The 17,740-nt window shown below is 49.7% G+C and overlaps 2 protein-coding genes across 4 annotated transcripts; both read left to right on the top strand.

Annotated features, from left to right (window-relative positions):
- The first annotated feature begins 1,885 nt into the window (after window positions 1-1,885).
- Window positions 1,886-12,007, top strand: LOC133896019 (uncharacterized). 3 transcript variants are annotated; one of them, XM_062336533.1, is made up of 11 exons: window positions 1,886-2,092; window positions 3,423-3,503; window positions 4,028-4,112; window positions 10,111-10,185; window positions 10,268-10,304; window positions 10,428-10,511; window positions 10,702-10,762; window positions 10,856-10,962; window positions 11,055-11,120; window positions 11,263-11,411; window positions 11,743-12,007. In XM_062336533.1, exons 1-10 carry the CDS (start codon window positions 2,041-2,043, stop codon window positions 11,356-11,358), a joined length of 744 nt encoding a protein of 247 aa, XP_062192517.1. In that variant the 5' UTR covers window positions 1,886-2,040; the 3' UTR covers window positions 11,359-11,411; window positions 11,743-12,007. The 3 variants fall into 3 exon arrangements, with proteins under 3 accessions (XP_062192517.1, XP_062192516.1, XP_062192518.1); XM_062336532.1 differs by having other exon boundaries at window positions 11,263-11,415; XM_062336534.1 differs by lacking the exon at window positions 3,423-3,503 and having other exon boundaries at window positions 11,263-11,415.
- A 2,026-nt stretch (window positions 12,008-14,033) lies between these two features.
- LOC133896282 (uncharacterized) lies at window positions 14,034-15,856 on the top strand. The gene has a single exon (XM_062336856.1). It carries the CDS (start codon window positions 14,357-14,359, stop codon window positions 15,563-15,565), a length of 1,209 nt encoding a protein of 402 aa, XP_062192840.1. The 5' UTR covers window positions 14,034-14,356; the 3' UTR covers window positions 15,566-15,856.
- Window positions 15,857-17,740: the final 1,884 nt, after the last annotated feature.

Raw genomic sequence — 17,740 nt, 5'->3', positions numbered from 1 at the left:
ATAAATATTTTAGAGTTCAACATTTTCTTTGGTAACTGCTCCTGTTGCTGTGGTGTCTCGTTCGGCGTGAAAGACGGGATGAAGGCATCATGCGAATCTCTGCACACCCATCTGGATGCATTAAATGCTCCTATACCCAATGTTTCAAATTTTAGAGATGTTATTTTTAACTCTACTCAGAGACGGATGTTGGGAAGTATAGTTTTCAAGCCTTTCTCAAGTCTCAAGTGTGGACAATGACATGATGCTCGACCCGATAGTGTTTTCACTCGATACTCAAAACAGGGCTTTTCCTTGCTCGATTCTTTTGATTGCAGACTTGACCTACCTTACTCAACCAGGTTTAGACTTGGCAGTATTTGAGTAGACGCTTGTAGAAATCCTCCTTGCTGAGCAAAGTTATGGGGCTATTGTCAAATATCTAATTATATGGTATATACACATAAGGAGTATATCATATATGGATATGATACCTTGTTCGCATCTTTAATGACTTTGAATGTTGTGGACCTAAATATGTGGGACCCGGTATATTGGAGATCATGAAAGCCCATACTAGGAAGGTCTTGATCAAGTTAACCGACTCTAGTACAACTAGTATCCAAGCTGGATTTGGCTGCTTTGCCTTGATCGACAAGACGAATGACTCATCATCGATTACGACAGGATTCGGGGGCAGTACTATGGACTATATAAGGTGAGGACCCAGACTCTTGAAAGGACAACTTATATAAAACACCACAACCTCGACGACCTAGAGCAGTTCAACACAGACTTCAACTCTAATTTAATTTAGATACGATCTACTCCTTGTAATAGGTCTAGCCACCTTGCTCGTACTCGACAGAATACATATACATCAACCTCCATACAGGATGTAGGGTATTACTCCAACCGTGGCCCAAATATGTCTATGTCGCGTGTCTTGTTTTGTGCTTGATTCCTGGTCTCGAAGGTATCCTGATCTAATTACAAATATATTGTTAGGAATAAATCTTTGATAGAACCCTATTTGAATTGGGACATGTTCTTAGTGGGAAAAAGGATGACCTCTATGCCAAAGGCTAAGACGAGATCCATCACCTTTAAAGGTAAGACCATATTCTCTTCATTTCATTCCCTTCATGATTATCCTTCCTGTTTCTATGCCTTTTATTTTCCCTCATCTTCAGCAGCTTTCATTCAAAGGAATTCGTAAAGGGAAAGAAGAGAGAATCCCATGGTGGAGGAAATAAAAGAGAGAATCCTTTCATAAAGAAAGACGTGAAGTGAAGCTGTTAGAGCGCTGAAGGTAACGAGAATCCTTTTGTGAAGGAAATAAGACTCGTGAAGTGAAGCTGTTGGAGATGGTCTAAAAATGTATGCAGCTAGGTAGAATAGATGTGAAGAGAAAAAAAAAATGGGCAGGCGAGAAAAGAAAAAAAGAGAGGTAATGGCGGTTCAATTAGTCTTAGCCTGGCTTAAATTCTAGTTAAGGGCATATTTGTTTCAGGATGCTTCTGCCTATTATTTTTATTAGAAGTCCAGAGCTCAGAAACCCAAACAAACAAGTTTGCTGAAAAGTGATTTTTGGAGAAATCAGAAGCCTGCTTCTAAGGAAATGAACTAGAAACTGAGAAGCTAGCTAAGAGTAGCTTTTCTGAAAAATAGTATGCTGAGAAATCAAAAAATTATTGTAAAATCTAACAGCTAAAATTCAACAACAAATTTTTAAAAAAATAAAAATACAGCTTTTTATAGGAGTCAGAAACAGAAGTAACTTAAAAAAAACCAACCCTCCAAGATAAGAAAAAAAACTGAGGCCGTGGTGGCCCATGTATAGAACCGGGCCCGCACGTGGGCCGAATCCTATAAGAAGAGAGGGCTCCACTTGCGGCCCCCTCATCCGGCTTCCTCCCTCCTCTCCCCTCTCTTCTCCCCTCGACAGCGAACTCGAAACTCGCGAGTCGCGACCGAGAAGAGGAGAGAACTCGGCGAGCCGAGGGGAGAAGAACGTGAGGGAGACCGGATCGGTGTGGGGAGAAGAATCCGGCCGCCACCATGAGGCGCTCCTCGAAGAAGTCGTCGTCGTCCGCCGCGGCCGCCAGCGCCGGTAACGCCTCACTCTCGGATCCCTCCCTCCTCCCTCTTATTTTCTTGATTCTTGATCGGGTCGCGAGTTCCCCTACGCGCGGATGTGTTCGGATTTCTATGTGCGAGATTCGATGGGGTTGTTCTTGCCTCGGGAAGATCCAATCTCGAGATTGCGCCGTGCAGGAGCGCACTCGATGGTCCGCTTCTTTTATGGTTGGTGACTTGGTGTGTGGGGTTTTGGATAGTTCGTTACGAGATTGGGAGGGCGCGGGGTAGATTGGAGGGTTTGGCAATTTGGCGTGGTCGAATGAAAAGGTGTTGAATCTTGGACTGAATTTGATGTGGAGTTAGCCGCGGATTTACTCCGCTGGTAGCAGATTTATGTTCGTTGTAAAGGGGGTGGAATTTTACAGGTCTGGTCCTGTGCCGACCTATGTGAACTGGCTTGTAAGCAAAGACAAAGCGCAGAAAGTTACACTAATGGCTTGTGTTTACTGTATCTGTTGTGATTTTTGAACTATGAGAACCTTAGATTGCTAGGTGTAGTGTGTAAATTATATACTTATTCTGAACTCCAGGAAGTATTTGTTCACTGTTTGCTTCATTGTGGTTACCATGTAAGAAAAAATTCGTGATTGAGTCCCAGTTTTTTTTGGCAAGTTTCTGGGGAAAAGAACAATGGGAATATATTCTTTCCATAATTAAGATTAACCTAGTTTAGTAGATTCGTCATAAATAATAAATGCAGACAACATCAGTGTTAGTTCTGGTAGAAGGTTGGAAGGAATTAGAGAATTTGACATGCTGTACCAATTAAGAAATTACATCCGTGCAGGCCCTGGTATCCCATGCTGTCAAAAATGTTCAAGGTCGCAAGTGTAGCTAATTACTCCCTATTGATATTCACAAGTGTCTGGGGTATCTCATTGTTGAGTGGTTCACTTCCTCCTTTTTGTGCAGCCTCACTAATGATTAACTCACTCCTTTTCTTTCATGCTGCTTCATATCCCCACTGGCTAGTTTACTTTTAATCATTTAGGCAATTAGTTAGCTCTAATAAATTTAGTGATTTTCTCTAATATTAAGTGTACTCCAGAAAGCTTTAATTTGACATATTGATACGCTTAAATTGAAGTTTTATGCATGTAACTACAAGTTCTTTAATTAACATCAAATTATTTGCCCATAAGGTCATCTTGTGTCTTGATAGGTTTTAGTACGCATTTTCGTGGTACTATATTTACCGTTGCAATATCTTGTTTTTCAAATGCGCTGGAGTAGGGGCTCCCGTGTTCTCTCTTTTAGGGTATGTATATCTGAATGAATACTAAGCAAACAATTATATTTAGGTGAGGAACAAGTAAATGAAAAACAAAACAGAAAAAGAAAAGGAGTCAATACAAACCTGACCAGCAGGAAAGCACAACGTGGTGAGCTGCATTGATTCCTTTTCTTTCTCAATAAGTTGTGTAATTGCTTGTACTTATATGTTTTGGCGTGTTAAGAGTGTGCATGTGTATATGTCCATATGCATTTACGTGTGTGTACCTTCCAACAAAACATGTCCAGGTGCATTTTTTTGTGTTCCAAGTTAATTTGTTTAGCTACCCTTAAACCTTTACAGAGTGTTTTCATATGATGTGTTTGAAACTTAAATTGATCCCGCAAATACACAGATGAGCACATGACAGAGTAATATCTACACACCTTATTCTATTTCATTTATTTGCAAGGGATGAGTGGGGCCTTATGGTATTTGTAATGTTAGTCAGCTATTTTATTTATCAAGCTGTGGCTTTCTTTCTGCTTTCTGTTTCTTTCTAAGCTATGATCTAGAAATTAGAATTTTCTAATGTACACATATTTATTGCCTTCAACTTAATTTTGTCACCTGTGCTGTGTGCTATGCTATCTATTTATCTGTTTGTGGTAACTTTTTTACTATCATTTCCAGGCCCTACTAAAGCAGTTTCCAAGGAAACAGAACGTATTGATCAACTTTTCTATACTTATGCTGATAAGTCATCCGGCATGATTGAGTAAGTTTTTTCTCCGGTGATTTTCAATGCTTTGCCCACTACATTGTCTACTCCTTATGACCCTCTTAAAGCCATAGGTGATGTGCTACCTCTTATGCTTTGCTTGTTAAAATGCTTTATTGCCAACTGCGTCCACCATGTAGTCCAGCAACTGTATAGGAATGTGTTCCCCACTGCAATTTTGATGCAACAAAATTTTTCCTTTGGTAAAATAAAATATACAGAACACAACAGAGAAGCTTTAAATGTTATGTCTATAGTAGACTGGACCAGAAGGTGCCGTGTTATGTGGGGCGTTCACTACAACCGGTGCAACAAGGCCACAGGCCCACGGTAGCAGGCGTGAAGCTCATCCAGGAAGCTTGCCGCATTAGTTAGTTGTTTCAAGATTTAATTAGCTGGTTGTTAGCTTCGGATTGGTTATCATCGTTATCGGGTTGTTAGCGTCGAGATTCGATTGTTAGTTTGTTATTTAGATCCTCCCTATATAAAGGGACTGGCATCATTCAATAAAGGGAAGCAAGATTAGACTAGTTGATTTATTCCCTCCTCTCGTCTGCCTCGTGAGCGCGGTTGTCGAACACAGCGCATTTGCCGCGCCGACGAGGTCCAGGCCCGAGGCTGATTACCTTCCACGATTACGCACTTCGCCACCCTCCCCCTTCCAATGTACCGCCTGCCCGTGACAACTTGGTATCAGTTAGCTCAAGTTTCGATTCCATAGAGGCCCTCACCAGAGCCGTCAACGAACTCGCTGCACGCATGGCTGAGTTGTCCAACCAGTTTGCCACCCTCGAGCCACTCGTGCCCCTGACGCGGACTCTCCAGGATCTGTCGGACAAGGTCTCTAGCCTTCAGGCTTCGGTGTCTGACAGCGCCGGGCAAGTCCAGGCGCTTAACCTGGCTGTCGCCCATCTGGAGGCCGGCCACACGCCCAGAAACGGTCCCAGGGATTCACACGACGACGACGCTGGCATCCGGAACGACTTTGGTGTCACCAGGAAATCCTCGCCATCGATTGGTGGCACGCACTCGTTCCGTCCTATCCCGAACAACGACAACGACGACACCCGCTTCCAACCGTGCTACCACAAGCTCGAGCTCGACTTCCCCAAGTTCGACGGCAAAGAAGATCCACTCCCGTGGCTTAATCGGTGCGACCAATTCTTTCGTGGACAACACACTCCAGAAGATCGCAAGGTATGGTACGCGTCCCTGCACATGACGGGCGCGGCATAACTGTGGTATTACAGGCTTGAACTTAACTCCGGGACTCGTTCATGGCGCTGCTTTGTCTAACTCATCCATACTCATTTTGGGCCACCAATGACGGACAATCCGTTGGCGGAGATCATCGAGCTCCGTCGGACGGGCTCTGTGAACGACTAATGCGATCAATTCCTCACCCTGGCCTGCCGCGACGCCGAACTGACTGAACGCCAGCAAATCCAACTTTTCGTCACCGACATCGTCAACCCACTAAAAACCGATGTGGTGCTGCACCGATCGACTACCCTGGATGATGCGATCATGTTGGCACGTGCGTATGAGCAACGCCAGCTCTTGTTGGACACCCCGGCCACATGAGGTGGGCCACATCCTTCTCTGCGCTCGCCTTCATCGCCGAGCACCATGAAGACATCAACGGTGAGCGTAGCAGGTACCACTGCGTCGTTTTCGGCTTCATCAGCTCTCGCGGGAAGTGGCAAGTCCACCGCCCTCGCACAAGCGATGCCGCGCAAGCGACTTACCCCGGCAGAGATGGCGACACGGCGGGAGCAGGGCCTGTGCTACAACTGCGACGAAAAGTACGCCTTTAGACATCGCTGAAGCGGCTCTTTGTCATCGAGATCATCGGCTTCGATGACACAGACAACTATATGACTGGCTCGTTGGCGACCTCAGTACAAGAGGAGGAATCGAGCATCTCGCTGCACGCGTTGACTGGCATTCGCGCATGGGGCACCCACACAATGAAGGTCTACGCACATGTCAGGTCGGCTGTGCTCACAGCTCTGCTTGATTTGGGTTCCACGCACAACTTCATCGACACCGCGGCAGCCTGCATGGCGGGCATCCCCATCCAGCCGTGCACGGGCCTTAGCGTCGTAGTCGCTAATGGCGGCCGTGTTACAAGTCTGGGCAAGTGTCAACACCTGAAGACACTCATCAGCGGCGACGCGTTCGACATCGATTTCTATGTACTCCCACTGGGGGGGGGGGGGCGTACGACATGGTCCTGGGCGTGCAATGGCTTGGCTCCCTAGGACTCATCGTCTAGGATTTCACACGCCAATCCATGTGTTTCGTCCGAGATGGCAAGCGCTTTCTCTGGACGGAGTGGACGCGCCATCGCCTCCAACGCTCCGCGCGGTGACCAAGCCATGCACCTCCCTTCTGGACGCCCTCATCGACGAGTTCACGTCTCTCTTCGGCGAGCATCAAGGCCTGCCACAGGTGCGCCACATCAGCCACCATATCAGGATAGTCCCAGGAACATAGTCGGTAGTAAGGACAAGCTCGAGCGCCAGTGCGACGAAATGTTGCGCCTCGACGTCATCCGGCCTAGTGCATCGGCATTCTCCTCACCGGCCCTCCTTATCAAGAAGCGAGATGGCTCGTGGCGCTTCTGCGTCGATTATCGAGCACTCAACGACAAAACTATCAAAGACAAGTTCTCGATTCTGGTGGCTGAGGAACTCTTCGACGAGCTTCGCAGCACTCGTTACTTCAACAAGCTGGACATGCGTTCCGGTTACCATCAGGTGCTCACGTTTCCGCCCGACATCGAGAAGACGGCCTTTCGGAGACACCAGGGCCTGTTCGAGTTCATGGTCTTGCCTTTCGGTCTGACAAACGCGCCGGCCACCTTCCAGGTGCTCATGAATGACATTCTACTACCATTCCTCCGCCGGTTTGTCGTCGTCTTCTTCGAGGACATACTTATCTACAGTTCCTCATGGTCCGAGCATCTTCGCCATGTTCGCACGGTGTTTTGCACGCTTCTGGATCATCAGCTGTTCCTAAAGCGCTCTAAGTGCACTTTCGGCGCATCAACCGTGACCTATCTCGGTCACGTGATCTCGGAAGACGGCGTCACCATGGATCAGCAAAAGGTGAAAGTTGTGCTAGATTAGTCACGACCTTCCTCAGTCCGGGCGGTCCAGGCATTCCTTGGCCTCGCCGGTTACTATCGCCACTTCACCCGCAACTATGGCACAGTGGCGGCACCCCTCACCAGGCTCATGCACAGAGGGGTCCGCGTGGACTCAAGAGGCCACGGACGCGTTCCATGCCCTCCAGCGGCCCTGGTCATCGACCCAGTCCTCCAGCTCCCGGATTTCACCGTCGATTTCATCGTCGAATGCGACGCCTCAGGAACAGGATTTAGAGGCGTTCTTCATCAAGGAAGAGGCCTGGTGGCGTTCTTCATCAAACAAATCGCGCCTAGGCACGCTAAACTCGCTGCTTATGAGCGGGAGCTAATCGGACTAGTCCAAGCCATCAGTCACTGGCGTCCTTACCTCTGGTGGCGCCGGTTCGTCGTTCGCACGGACCACTATAGTCTCAAGTTCCTCCTCGACCAGCGCCTAACAACCGTGCCACAACATCAGTGGGCTAGCAAACTTCTGGGCTTCAACTTCACGCTGGAATATAAGACGGGCGACTATACGCCCTGTCCAGAAGAAACGAGGCGAGTGACGAAGCTGCGATGGCCCTGTCCGCGTTGTCCTTCGCCATGTTTGATGATTCACGCCGAGAAATCTCCTCCGATGCTACCCTCAGCGAGCTGTGTACTACGATCATCAGTGTCACACAACCAGCACAATGGGGCGTCATGGATGACTTGATCACCTTCAACGGCCGTATCTACGCCCGTCCATCTACGCCAAGCTTGCAACCCATCTTAGCAGCAACTCACGACATGGGCCATGAAGGGGTACAGAAAACTCTGCATAGGCTGCGAGCGGACTTCCATGTTCCAATGATCGCAAGGTCGTATAGGACTATGTCCGTGCTTGCGCCATTTGCCAGGGAAATAAGAGTGAATATTTGCAGCCGGCGGGTCTCGTTCAGCCCCTGGAAGTGTCCTCCGCCGTATGGGCCAACATTGCCATGGATTTCGTCGAAGCTCTCCCTCGCGTAAACAGCAAATCGGTGATCCTCACCGTCATTGATCGCTTCTCCAAATATGCGCACTTCATCCCCATGTCGCACCCATACACGGCCAACTCAGAGGCGCGACTCTTCTTCGACAATATCGTCCGGCTCCACGGCATCCCAAGCTCCATTGTCAGCAACCGTGACCCGATGTTCACGAGCAATTTCTGGATAGAGTTGTTCAGTTTGTCCGGGGCAAAACTTTAGCTCACCTCCGCATTCCAGCCCCAGTCGGACGGACAGGCAGAGGCAACCAACAAGATCATTGCCATGTACCTTAGATGTCTCATAGGGGATCGTCCACGCCAATGGCTACGTTGGCTGCCTTGGGCGGAGTTCTGCTGCAACTCCTCCTACTAAGCTTCGTTGCACATCTCCCCGTTCCGAGTTGTCTACAGATGTGAGCCCCCATCGGTGCGCATACGAACTAGGCGCCCACGACTTCCCGCAGTCGAGCAGGCCATGCAGGAGCGCGATGAGTTCATCAGTGAAGTCCACGATTGTCTGGAGCAGGCATAACAGGTTCACAAACTGCAGTATGATCGCCACCACCGACAGGTCGAGTACTCTCCAGGTCAGTGGGTCTGGCTCAGGCTCCTGCACCGCCAAGTTGCCTCGCTGGATGTACGTAGCCGCTCCAAGTTGGGTCCCAAGTTCTTCGGCCCATTTCGGGTGCTTGAGTGCATCGGCGATGTGGCGTATCGCCTCGAGCTGCCGCTAAACGCACACCTACATGATGTCTTCCACGTCGGTTTGCTTAAGCCTTTCCACGGCACGCCGCCTGCATCGACCCCTCCACTACCACCAGTTCATCATGACAGAGTCGTCATCACACCAGCAGTCGTCCTTAAGTGTCGCTTGGCCTGGGGGCAACGCGAGCTGCTCGTTCAATGGGAAGGTCACTCGGCCGTCGACGCCTCTTGGGTTTCACTAGAAGATTTCCGCAAATGCTATCCCGATTTCCAGCTCGAGGATGAGCTACTCATCGAGGGGAGGGGGGGGGGGGAGATGTTATGTGGGGCGTTCACTACAACCGGCGCAACAAGGCCGCAGGCCCACGGCAGTAGGCGTGAAGCTCACCCGGGAAGCTTGCCGCATTAGTTAGTTGTTTCAAGATTTAATTAGCTGGTTGTTAGCTTCGGATTGGTTATCATCGTTATCGGGTTGTTAGCGTCGAGATTCGATTGTAAGTTTGTTATTCAGGATCCTCCCTATATAAAGGGACTGGCATCATTCAATAAAGGAAAGCAAGATTAGACCAGCTGATTTGTTCCCTCCTCTCGTCTGCCTCGTGGGCGTGGCTGCCGAACACGGCGCATATGCCGCGCCGACGAGGTCCAGGCTCGAGGCCGATTACCTTCCACGATTACGCACTTCGCCACCCTCCCCCTTCCAATATACCACTGGCCCGTGACATGCCGAGTGCCAACTAAAGGCAGCACCGATGTTCATTTACATGATGTTAGCTAATTCACATTGGAGCTCTCTCCTGTGCTACATGATTCTTTCATATGATAAATTTATTATTTGGATCCACTGTGATTGACCAGTTGGGATTGGTCTAACACAGTAGCACGTAGTGGTTGCCATGTTTACATAAGCTCATTTGTAAAGCCTTTATTGTACTTGATGTACTGTAGTTTGCACCTACCTGTATGTCAGCAATTATTTTTTATTGATGTTATTATCTTTTGTAGAGCAGTTCTGTACTGTATAGCCTTTATTTTTTCATTGCTCACTCCATGCAACTGCCCTTAAAGTTGCCTGCTCTACACAACTTCAAGAGATATCACTATACCAGTGCAAAATTACTGATCATTTTTTTCTACTGGAACAGCCCAGAAGGCATTGAAACACTTTGTTCTCTTCTTGAAGTTCCCCATACTGATGTTAGGATTCTAATGTTAGCATGGTATGTCATCTATTCTCTACAATTTCCTAATTGTTTGTCCCTTTGACAGAATATCTAATAAATGCCATATATCTTGTATCAGGAAAATGGGGTGTGAGAAGCAAGGTTATTTTACCTTGGTATGCATTACCCTTCGATTGTTCAACTGCTTTTCATTGAAAAACGTTGTTTAGTTTTCATCAATATTTACTTGTTTTATGCTTTTGAGTATTGACTGATAATGCATACTTCCATATTGACAGGATGAATGGCGAACCGGATTGAAAGCTCTGCGAGCTGACAGTATCAGTAAGCTGAAGAAAGCATTCCCAGAACTGGTCCAAGAGGTGAGTTTGTCTCCCCAAATATGTAGTGGAGCAATACATGTTTTTGTGAAAGATGTAGTTTGTGGGGTGAAGAAATTACTTTGTAATCAAGTCACCTTGTGATTGGAATAATGAGCAATTGTTAACTGCTAATAATTTTTGTTCAAGTGTAACTGACTTGCTGACAACTTGATCTGCTTTACAAATCCAGGTTACAAGGCCATCCAATTTCCAGGATTTCTATCCATATGCATTTCGTTATTGCCTCACAGGTAATTTTTACTTGCTAATACCACGGCGTATTAAAGTGATTAAGCTGGCTGCTATATCTGACTCTGTCAAACTTTATATCTTGATTAACTCAGAGGATAAGAAGAAGTGTATAGAAATACCAGTTGCTTGTGAGTTGCTGAATCTAGTGTTAGGCTTGCAGTTCCGCCCCCAGGTTGATAAGCTTATTAATTACCTCAAGGTAATGGTTACTGATTTTTGTTTTATTCGTCATTTTCTGCGGGACATGTATTTGCTTAATTGATGTGTGTGTGTTTTCCTGAACTGTTTCAGTACCAAAACGAGTACAAGGTGATAAACATGGACCAATGGATGGGATTTTTTCGGTTCTGTAACGAGGTCTTGTTTTAAACATACCCCTGTCAGCATTTGATGTATCTTTTTTTCTTTTGGAATAGCTAAACCTTACAATCCTCTTGACCAGATTTATCATTTTCTTTCAGCGATCATTGACACTTCACATCTACTTTCTCTAATGCAGATAAACTTCCCATCACTTGATAATTATGATTCAGACCTTGCTTGGCCTTTGATTCTAGACAATTTTGTTGAATGGCTACGAGAAAATAAAAGTTAGCTCTTTTATTCCAACGTGGTGAAGATTTCATCCAAAATGTAATATTCAAGAATGCAGGTGAACTATATCCTTGTTTCAGTTTGCTTGACATCAATCTCTGCACACCCTTTTTTGTACTTTGACAGTAGTGCAAGTTTTTCATGAAGTTGCATGCTATTCATGCCATGAATTGTGCAGTTGCAGTTTTTGGCCACCAAGTTCTATACCATTTTATGCTCATGAGTTGATGTATATATGTGGCAACTAGTAAAAACAATAACTTGAATATTTGCAACCATGATAATGATATACTAGTAAACACAATAACCTTTTCTTTTGCACGTAGTTGCTTGGAATTCTCAGTACTCATGAGTCATGCCGATTTTGTATATGTTATAATTTCAGCATCTTGGAGGCTTTTGAGGATGCGGATTCAGATTGTTTCTGATTGTTGCGGTGGATGCTGGTTCCGGAAATCATCACCAATCGCCTTCTCTTGTTTTTTGCTTTCCGCATTTTTGAAACTGGGAACGGCCTGCATAGATATCTAGAAATTTTGCATCAACATGCTCTATATTTGTTGGCGCTGTTACATGCAATGAGTTGTGGTATAGTTTTAAGAGCTTGCAAGAAAATTTTCTGGAAGGCATTGCCTCACTCAAGTACTCAACTAGCCTGTCCGCATGTGTGGGTGCCTCTGATGTTTGTGAGAAGAGCACAAACCAGATGTGTGTTCTTTTACACCCCCCCCCCCCCGGTTTCGGTGTGTACAGGTAACCATGCTCCTCACCACCAGGCAGCAAACAGCTCGTCTGTGGTTGTGTGAAAGGAAGTTTCAAAGATTGATTTTTTATTGAAAAAAAAAGAAAAAAACTGTCTGGGCCGAAACACGTTTGTGTTTGGGTGTGAAACAGAAAGGGTAGTTCCAAGCTGAACCTAGAGCTCCGTTTGGGTACATTCTCCAATGATGGAAACCCTAAGCAGATGGGGTCCCAGAGCAGAATCACAAATTTGGCATGGCAAACAGCTTGGGCCAAGCCAGCTCATCAATCGAACCTAATAGGGAGCAATAGAACGGGTTGGTCCATCACTACGTTACCCTTGACAAGCAAAATGCTGCATGGCTAATCCAAGATTAGAGTCAACATCCACCGAACAAAGCTCGTGCCTACCTAAGGAAGGAAACAGTAATTGCTCTCCAGGCCATGCAAAGCTTCCTTTCTTATATGGGGTTGTCTCTTGCTTGTGCTAGGTGAGCGGTTCGCGTCACGCTCCCACTAGAGCGCAATCAGCAGGGAGCATGCATGGCACTAGAAGGTAGTAGCTAGGCAAGTGGCCACCGGCGGTCAAGGATTCAAGGACGCTGCAGCCTGCGGTACGATTGATGCATCTGGGCAGGGTGCTAGGCTGGTCCAGACAATTCACTCACTTGGATATGCTGTCAGCCGGGCACGTCACGTACGATCGGCGCAACACAAGGTGTTTCCGCCGTGGTTGGGGGCTTGGGGCGCTGGAAATTAGAACGGATCGCAGCTGCCTCCCCGCCCCCACGACGCGCGCTCGCCCGCCCGCCCGCTGCATGCAGCAAGCGCGTTTAAGCCCGTGCCGGTCGCCTGCCGGCAGCGGGACGGGCGTCGTTTCCCAGTCCACCACCGCCTGCGAGTTGTTGCCCGTCTTGAGTAGACCACTGTACTCAGCTCGAGGACGCTGGATTCTTGTCGCTGCAACTTGCGGATGGCCACCGCCTGGCAGCTCAAGAGCTCAACGGCGTGCCGAGAAGGCCATCGCCCTCGGGAACTTAGCCTAGCTCGATTTCTTGAGACGGGGGACGACCGGCGGTCGAGCGATACGAGGTGAAACCGACGGCTTCGCAACGTTACTGACCACTGTAACCGCGGTTCACCTTTGCCGAACGGTGGACGACAAGCTGAGCGGCATGCTGCCGTGAAGGCAAGGCATCACCAGCCAACAACACCGGCTTGGTGAGGTCGCGCGACGCGCACGACGGGCAGTGCCCGGCCATCGCCTCCAGCTCCAGCCGCACGTCGTCGCTGGCTCAGGCGCAGGGCTGCGACCTCGTCGCGGCAGGACGTCACGGTTTTGCCGGCGAGCATTGGAAAATGTTGAGTCCATTTGGTTATGGCATTCTGACCTTGGATGGCACGGCTGGCACCGAACAGTGCAGTCATCGATCCGCGTTGTACGAGCGTTCAACAATGCCCACCTCCCTACAGGTTGGTGCTTGTTCAATATGTGATTAGTTTCAAATAGCAAACGAGGATTCACCTCTCCGGTTTATAATTGATTCCTACTCAGCTACGGTTTCACACGTAACTCAATACATAGCACTGTTTTGCTCTCTTAGTGGGAGTCTACCTAGGCCAACAATGTTGATTTAGTAGGGTATTTTAGTATTTACTCACGGATTGTTCACTACATCAAGCGGCTCTTATCCACGTATATTTTAATCTATTGTATTTTCTCTAGTCATAAAAGAGTATTGTTTTGAGTTATATATAAGTTAATACGTTTAAAGTTTGATCATTAATATATTTTTAAATATTTTGATTGAGTTTTTAAAAATATTATAGCTAGTTTATCCTAAAAATTTGCTATATTTCACATATAATTTATACTAAAAATTAGAGAGTACTTATGGTGACGTATCATAGTGTCAAAAGATAATAAATAGCTTTTCTGTTGAACTTACTCTTGTAGCAGTGTTCTCGTTCGAAACGTGAGACTTTTTTCAATATTCTTCTGGAATTGAAATAAAAATGGCTGGTTCCGAAGTCCAAACAGAGACACCTATATGTTCATCGAGGCGAGTCGTGCCGCGGCAAACCCAACCCACCACTTGCAGAGTCGTCCCTTTGGCTTTCCGCGCCCACACGGCCATGCCTTGAATTCGCACTGCAGCTGAGCGCGCACATCATTCCAATCTACTAGCGCAGTAGCGCCTCGCCTCGCCTCGCCTCGCCTCGTAGCATCCGACGCGCCGCGCCGCGCCGGCACCGCGATGCCCGGCGCGATCGCGGCGTGCTTCCGCGGCGTGGTCCCGTCCTCGGCCGCGGCGGGGCCCAGCCTGGCGACCTCCGTCTACGAGACACACCTCGGCCTCGTCGCGCTCTCCTGGACCCGCACCTCGCTCGGCCTCTCCCTCCGCGCCGTCCTCCGCCTGTCGTCGTCCCCGCCTCCCTCCACGCCCGCCTCCTCCTCGGCCTCCGGGGCCGGCTACCTCGACGACGATGCGGACGAGGAGGAGACCCTCGCCTTCCGCGTCCACCCCTGGCTCCTCTGGCGGCAGCGTGGGTCCAGGCGGTTCCGAGCCGGCGACCGCCGCGTCGACCTGGCGTGGAACCTCTCGCGCGCGCGCTTCCCGGGCTCCGGGTCCCCTGACCCCTCCTCGGGGTTCTTCGTTGCTGTCGTCGTCGACGGCGAGATGGTCCTCGCGGCCGGGGACCTCCTCGACGCGGCCTACCGGAGGACCCGGGCTCGGCGCCCGCCCGGCGCCCGGCTCCCCATCCTCCTCTCCCGGCGAGAGCACGTCTCCCTGCGCGACGCGGGACCCGGCCGCGGCCGCAGCCACACGACCTGGGTGACCGTCCGGGGCAAGGAGCGGGAGATCTGCCTGGATCTCGTGGCTCGCGGCCGCGGCAGGGACAGGGCCGGCAGGGAGAAGGACCGGGCGGACGTCGGCATGTCGGTCTCCGTGGACGGCGAGCGCGTGCTCCACGTGCGGCGGCTGCGCTGGAAGTTCCGCGGCAGCGAGCGGGTCGACCTCGGCGGCAGTGACCAAGTCCAGGTCTCCTGGGACCTCCACAACTGGCTCTTCCCCCCGCGCCAGCCGGCCCCCGCGGACGCTTCGACGAACGCGCACGCCCACGCGGTGCTCGTCTTCCGGTTCGAGCTCGGCGGCAAGGAGCGCGAGGCGGATTCGGGGAAGGATCCCTCCGATAAGACCGCGAGAAGAAACACGGGCATCTGGGGGGGCTACCTCGCGCGGTGGGGGCAGAGGGATTGGAGCGAGACGGGCAGCAACGGGGACATGAAGAAGGGGAGAGGGCGGAGGCTGGCGAAGGCGAGCTCGTCGTCCTCAGCGTCGGTGGCATCCTCGACGGCGTCGTGGGCCAGCGGCTCGACGGTGATGGACTGGGCCAGCCCCGAGGAGGCCGAAATGCAGCGCGGCGACGGCTTCTCGCTGCTGATCTACGCGTGGAAGAGCTAGCGCCGGCGCTGGCGGCGTTGCTCCGGTTGGTGGCATCGAAATTTTCGCATTGGATTGTTGTTGGAAGTTGCATTGTTCTTGTGCAGTTTGGGCATTTAGGGATTGAATTGAGCTTGGATTACAGTAGCAATTGCCAAGTGAAATTAACAGCTAGTGCTGCAATTTTTTTGCCATTGTTAGCAAGATTTGCGTTTCTTGATTAGTTCAGTGTATCACATTCAGGACATTTTGAGCAGTTCGGAGTCAGTCCACCGTAATGATGAACATCAACCACTCCAGTATCTTATTTTCCGTATCTTTTGCCACCTGCTCAAAAGCGAATCCATCTATCAATCAATTAGCTGTTTCATTCTAATTGTCTAGATCGTAATCAAAGGTGTTGGATCCTAAACACCGGTAGTTATGATCGCGAGGTTCACATTCACAAGATGGTCTTCAGTGCACGTTGTGATTGGTGCCCTTGCTACCATTAGCAGAGTTCTGTCTAAGCATCCCTGTTCTTTTGGTAGCTCGTTCCACTGCAGTTGGGGTTAGCTGCAACTACAAGCGCCACTGAAAATGCTGTGCAGTCACAAGCCAGATCCGTTCGGTTCAGTTTTGACTGCAACTGGCGTGAGTATGGATTAAATTTCGTTGTGGACTCACACAATACACACGAAAAATGACCTAAATTTCGGTTTGCGAATTTCGATGTTTCCGCTAGTGAACGAAAAAAATTGTAAAATAAAATTGAAATCTAGGGGCGTGAGTGACTAATTCTGGTCACGCCCGATTGGTAATGGAGCGACCAAATACGCGTCTGCTCTAGTATCTTGTTCTGCAGGCTACAATGCCCGGTTACGCCGGAATGATTGATTGAATCACTATCTTTAGTGGCTAGTCTAGAGCAACCTTGCCATCAAAGTCACTTAAGATGGATCACTTAAGTAACTCCATTAAGTTCAGGTTCAGCTCCCTTTCCCGTCACGGTAGCAGGCAAGCATTCGCATGCGTTCCCAATCGAAAACACGCTACTGCCGACACTAATTCCTCCGGCGGTCCTGCCTGCCAAGAATGCAAGTGCTCTCATTCTGGTTTTCACCTGGTGATGAAGCGTGAAACGGATCCCATTCCAGATGGAACTATCAACTATGGAAAGCCGGAACCCGATTTTTCCGAGCTCCAAACGAACCGTGTCGCGACATGCTTTCGAGTTTGTCACTAATAAGCTTCCGGCGATACGAAGCCACCGCGTCGGCGTGACGAGTGCTGGGCACCCGACTGACGTAGTGATGCGGACGCGGAGCTTGCCTTGGGCGTCCGGGAGGTGACAGTCGCTGCGGGCTGGCCGGCTTCGCGTGCCCCCGCGCGCGCTGGCCGCTGGCTTTGCGTGCGGCGAGAGGCGGGCACGGCGAGCGCGTGCGTGTGGGTGAGGTGCGGTGCAGGAGGGGCCCCGGCGCTGTTGCCCGGTGAGCTGGTGACGCGACGGCGTCGGCCCACTTTGCTTTGGTTTCTCCGCAGTGCGTACACTGCAGCGAAAGCGGAAGCGTTTCGCTCGTTCTTCTCGCTTGGCTGGACTGGAGCCGTCGGGATCGGGGGCAGCGAGTACGCGACGAGCCACGCGGACGAGGGAGGGCTGGCGCTGGCAGCCTGGAAGGCAGGCAGGCTTGCGTGCCGCGGAACGTAACGAGAGGAACCCGTGTGCGCTTCCGCTACCTGTGGGCGGGGGGGGGGGGGGGGCGGGGTGCTGCCGTGCTTCTGGGTCCCGGTCACGCTTGCGCTGCAGGTGTGTGCGTGGTGCTGGTGCGGGACTGTACCGCGCGTCCGTGCGTACGTGTTGCTTGCGGGCGGAGAGCGGACTTGTCCATGTCGCCGTTCCTGCGTCGTGTCGGGCTGCCACTCGTTATGCTGAGAGAGAAGCTACATATGTGGAAAAATTTAGGATTAATAAGGAGATAATCCCGAGTCCTGAAGAAGCCAGGCAGTGTTACAACTGAATGGAAAACTGCAAGTGAGCATAGCTGACACGTTAGCTTCAATCAGCAGGAAAAGATTTTTATAAGATAAATGAAGATTTATTCCAATATTGAAATAATGTTCCGGTGTCGGCACTGAGCCGGTGCACGTAGCCAACAGAAACTAGGTCTGGGGCGTTTCACAGCAAATGAAATGTGCCCTGGACTATTATAATACTCA

The sequence above is a fragment of the Phragmites australis genome, chromosome 16 (assembly GCF_958298935.1).
Source record: "Phragmites australis chromosome 16, lpPhrAust1.1, whole genome shotgun sequence".
Lineage (NCBI taxonomy): Eukaryota > Viridiplantae > Streptophyta > Magnoliopsida > Poales > Poaceae > Phragmites > Phragmites australis.
This window is presented reverse-complemented; position numbering and strand designations above follow the sequence as displayed.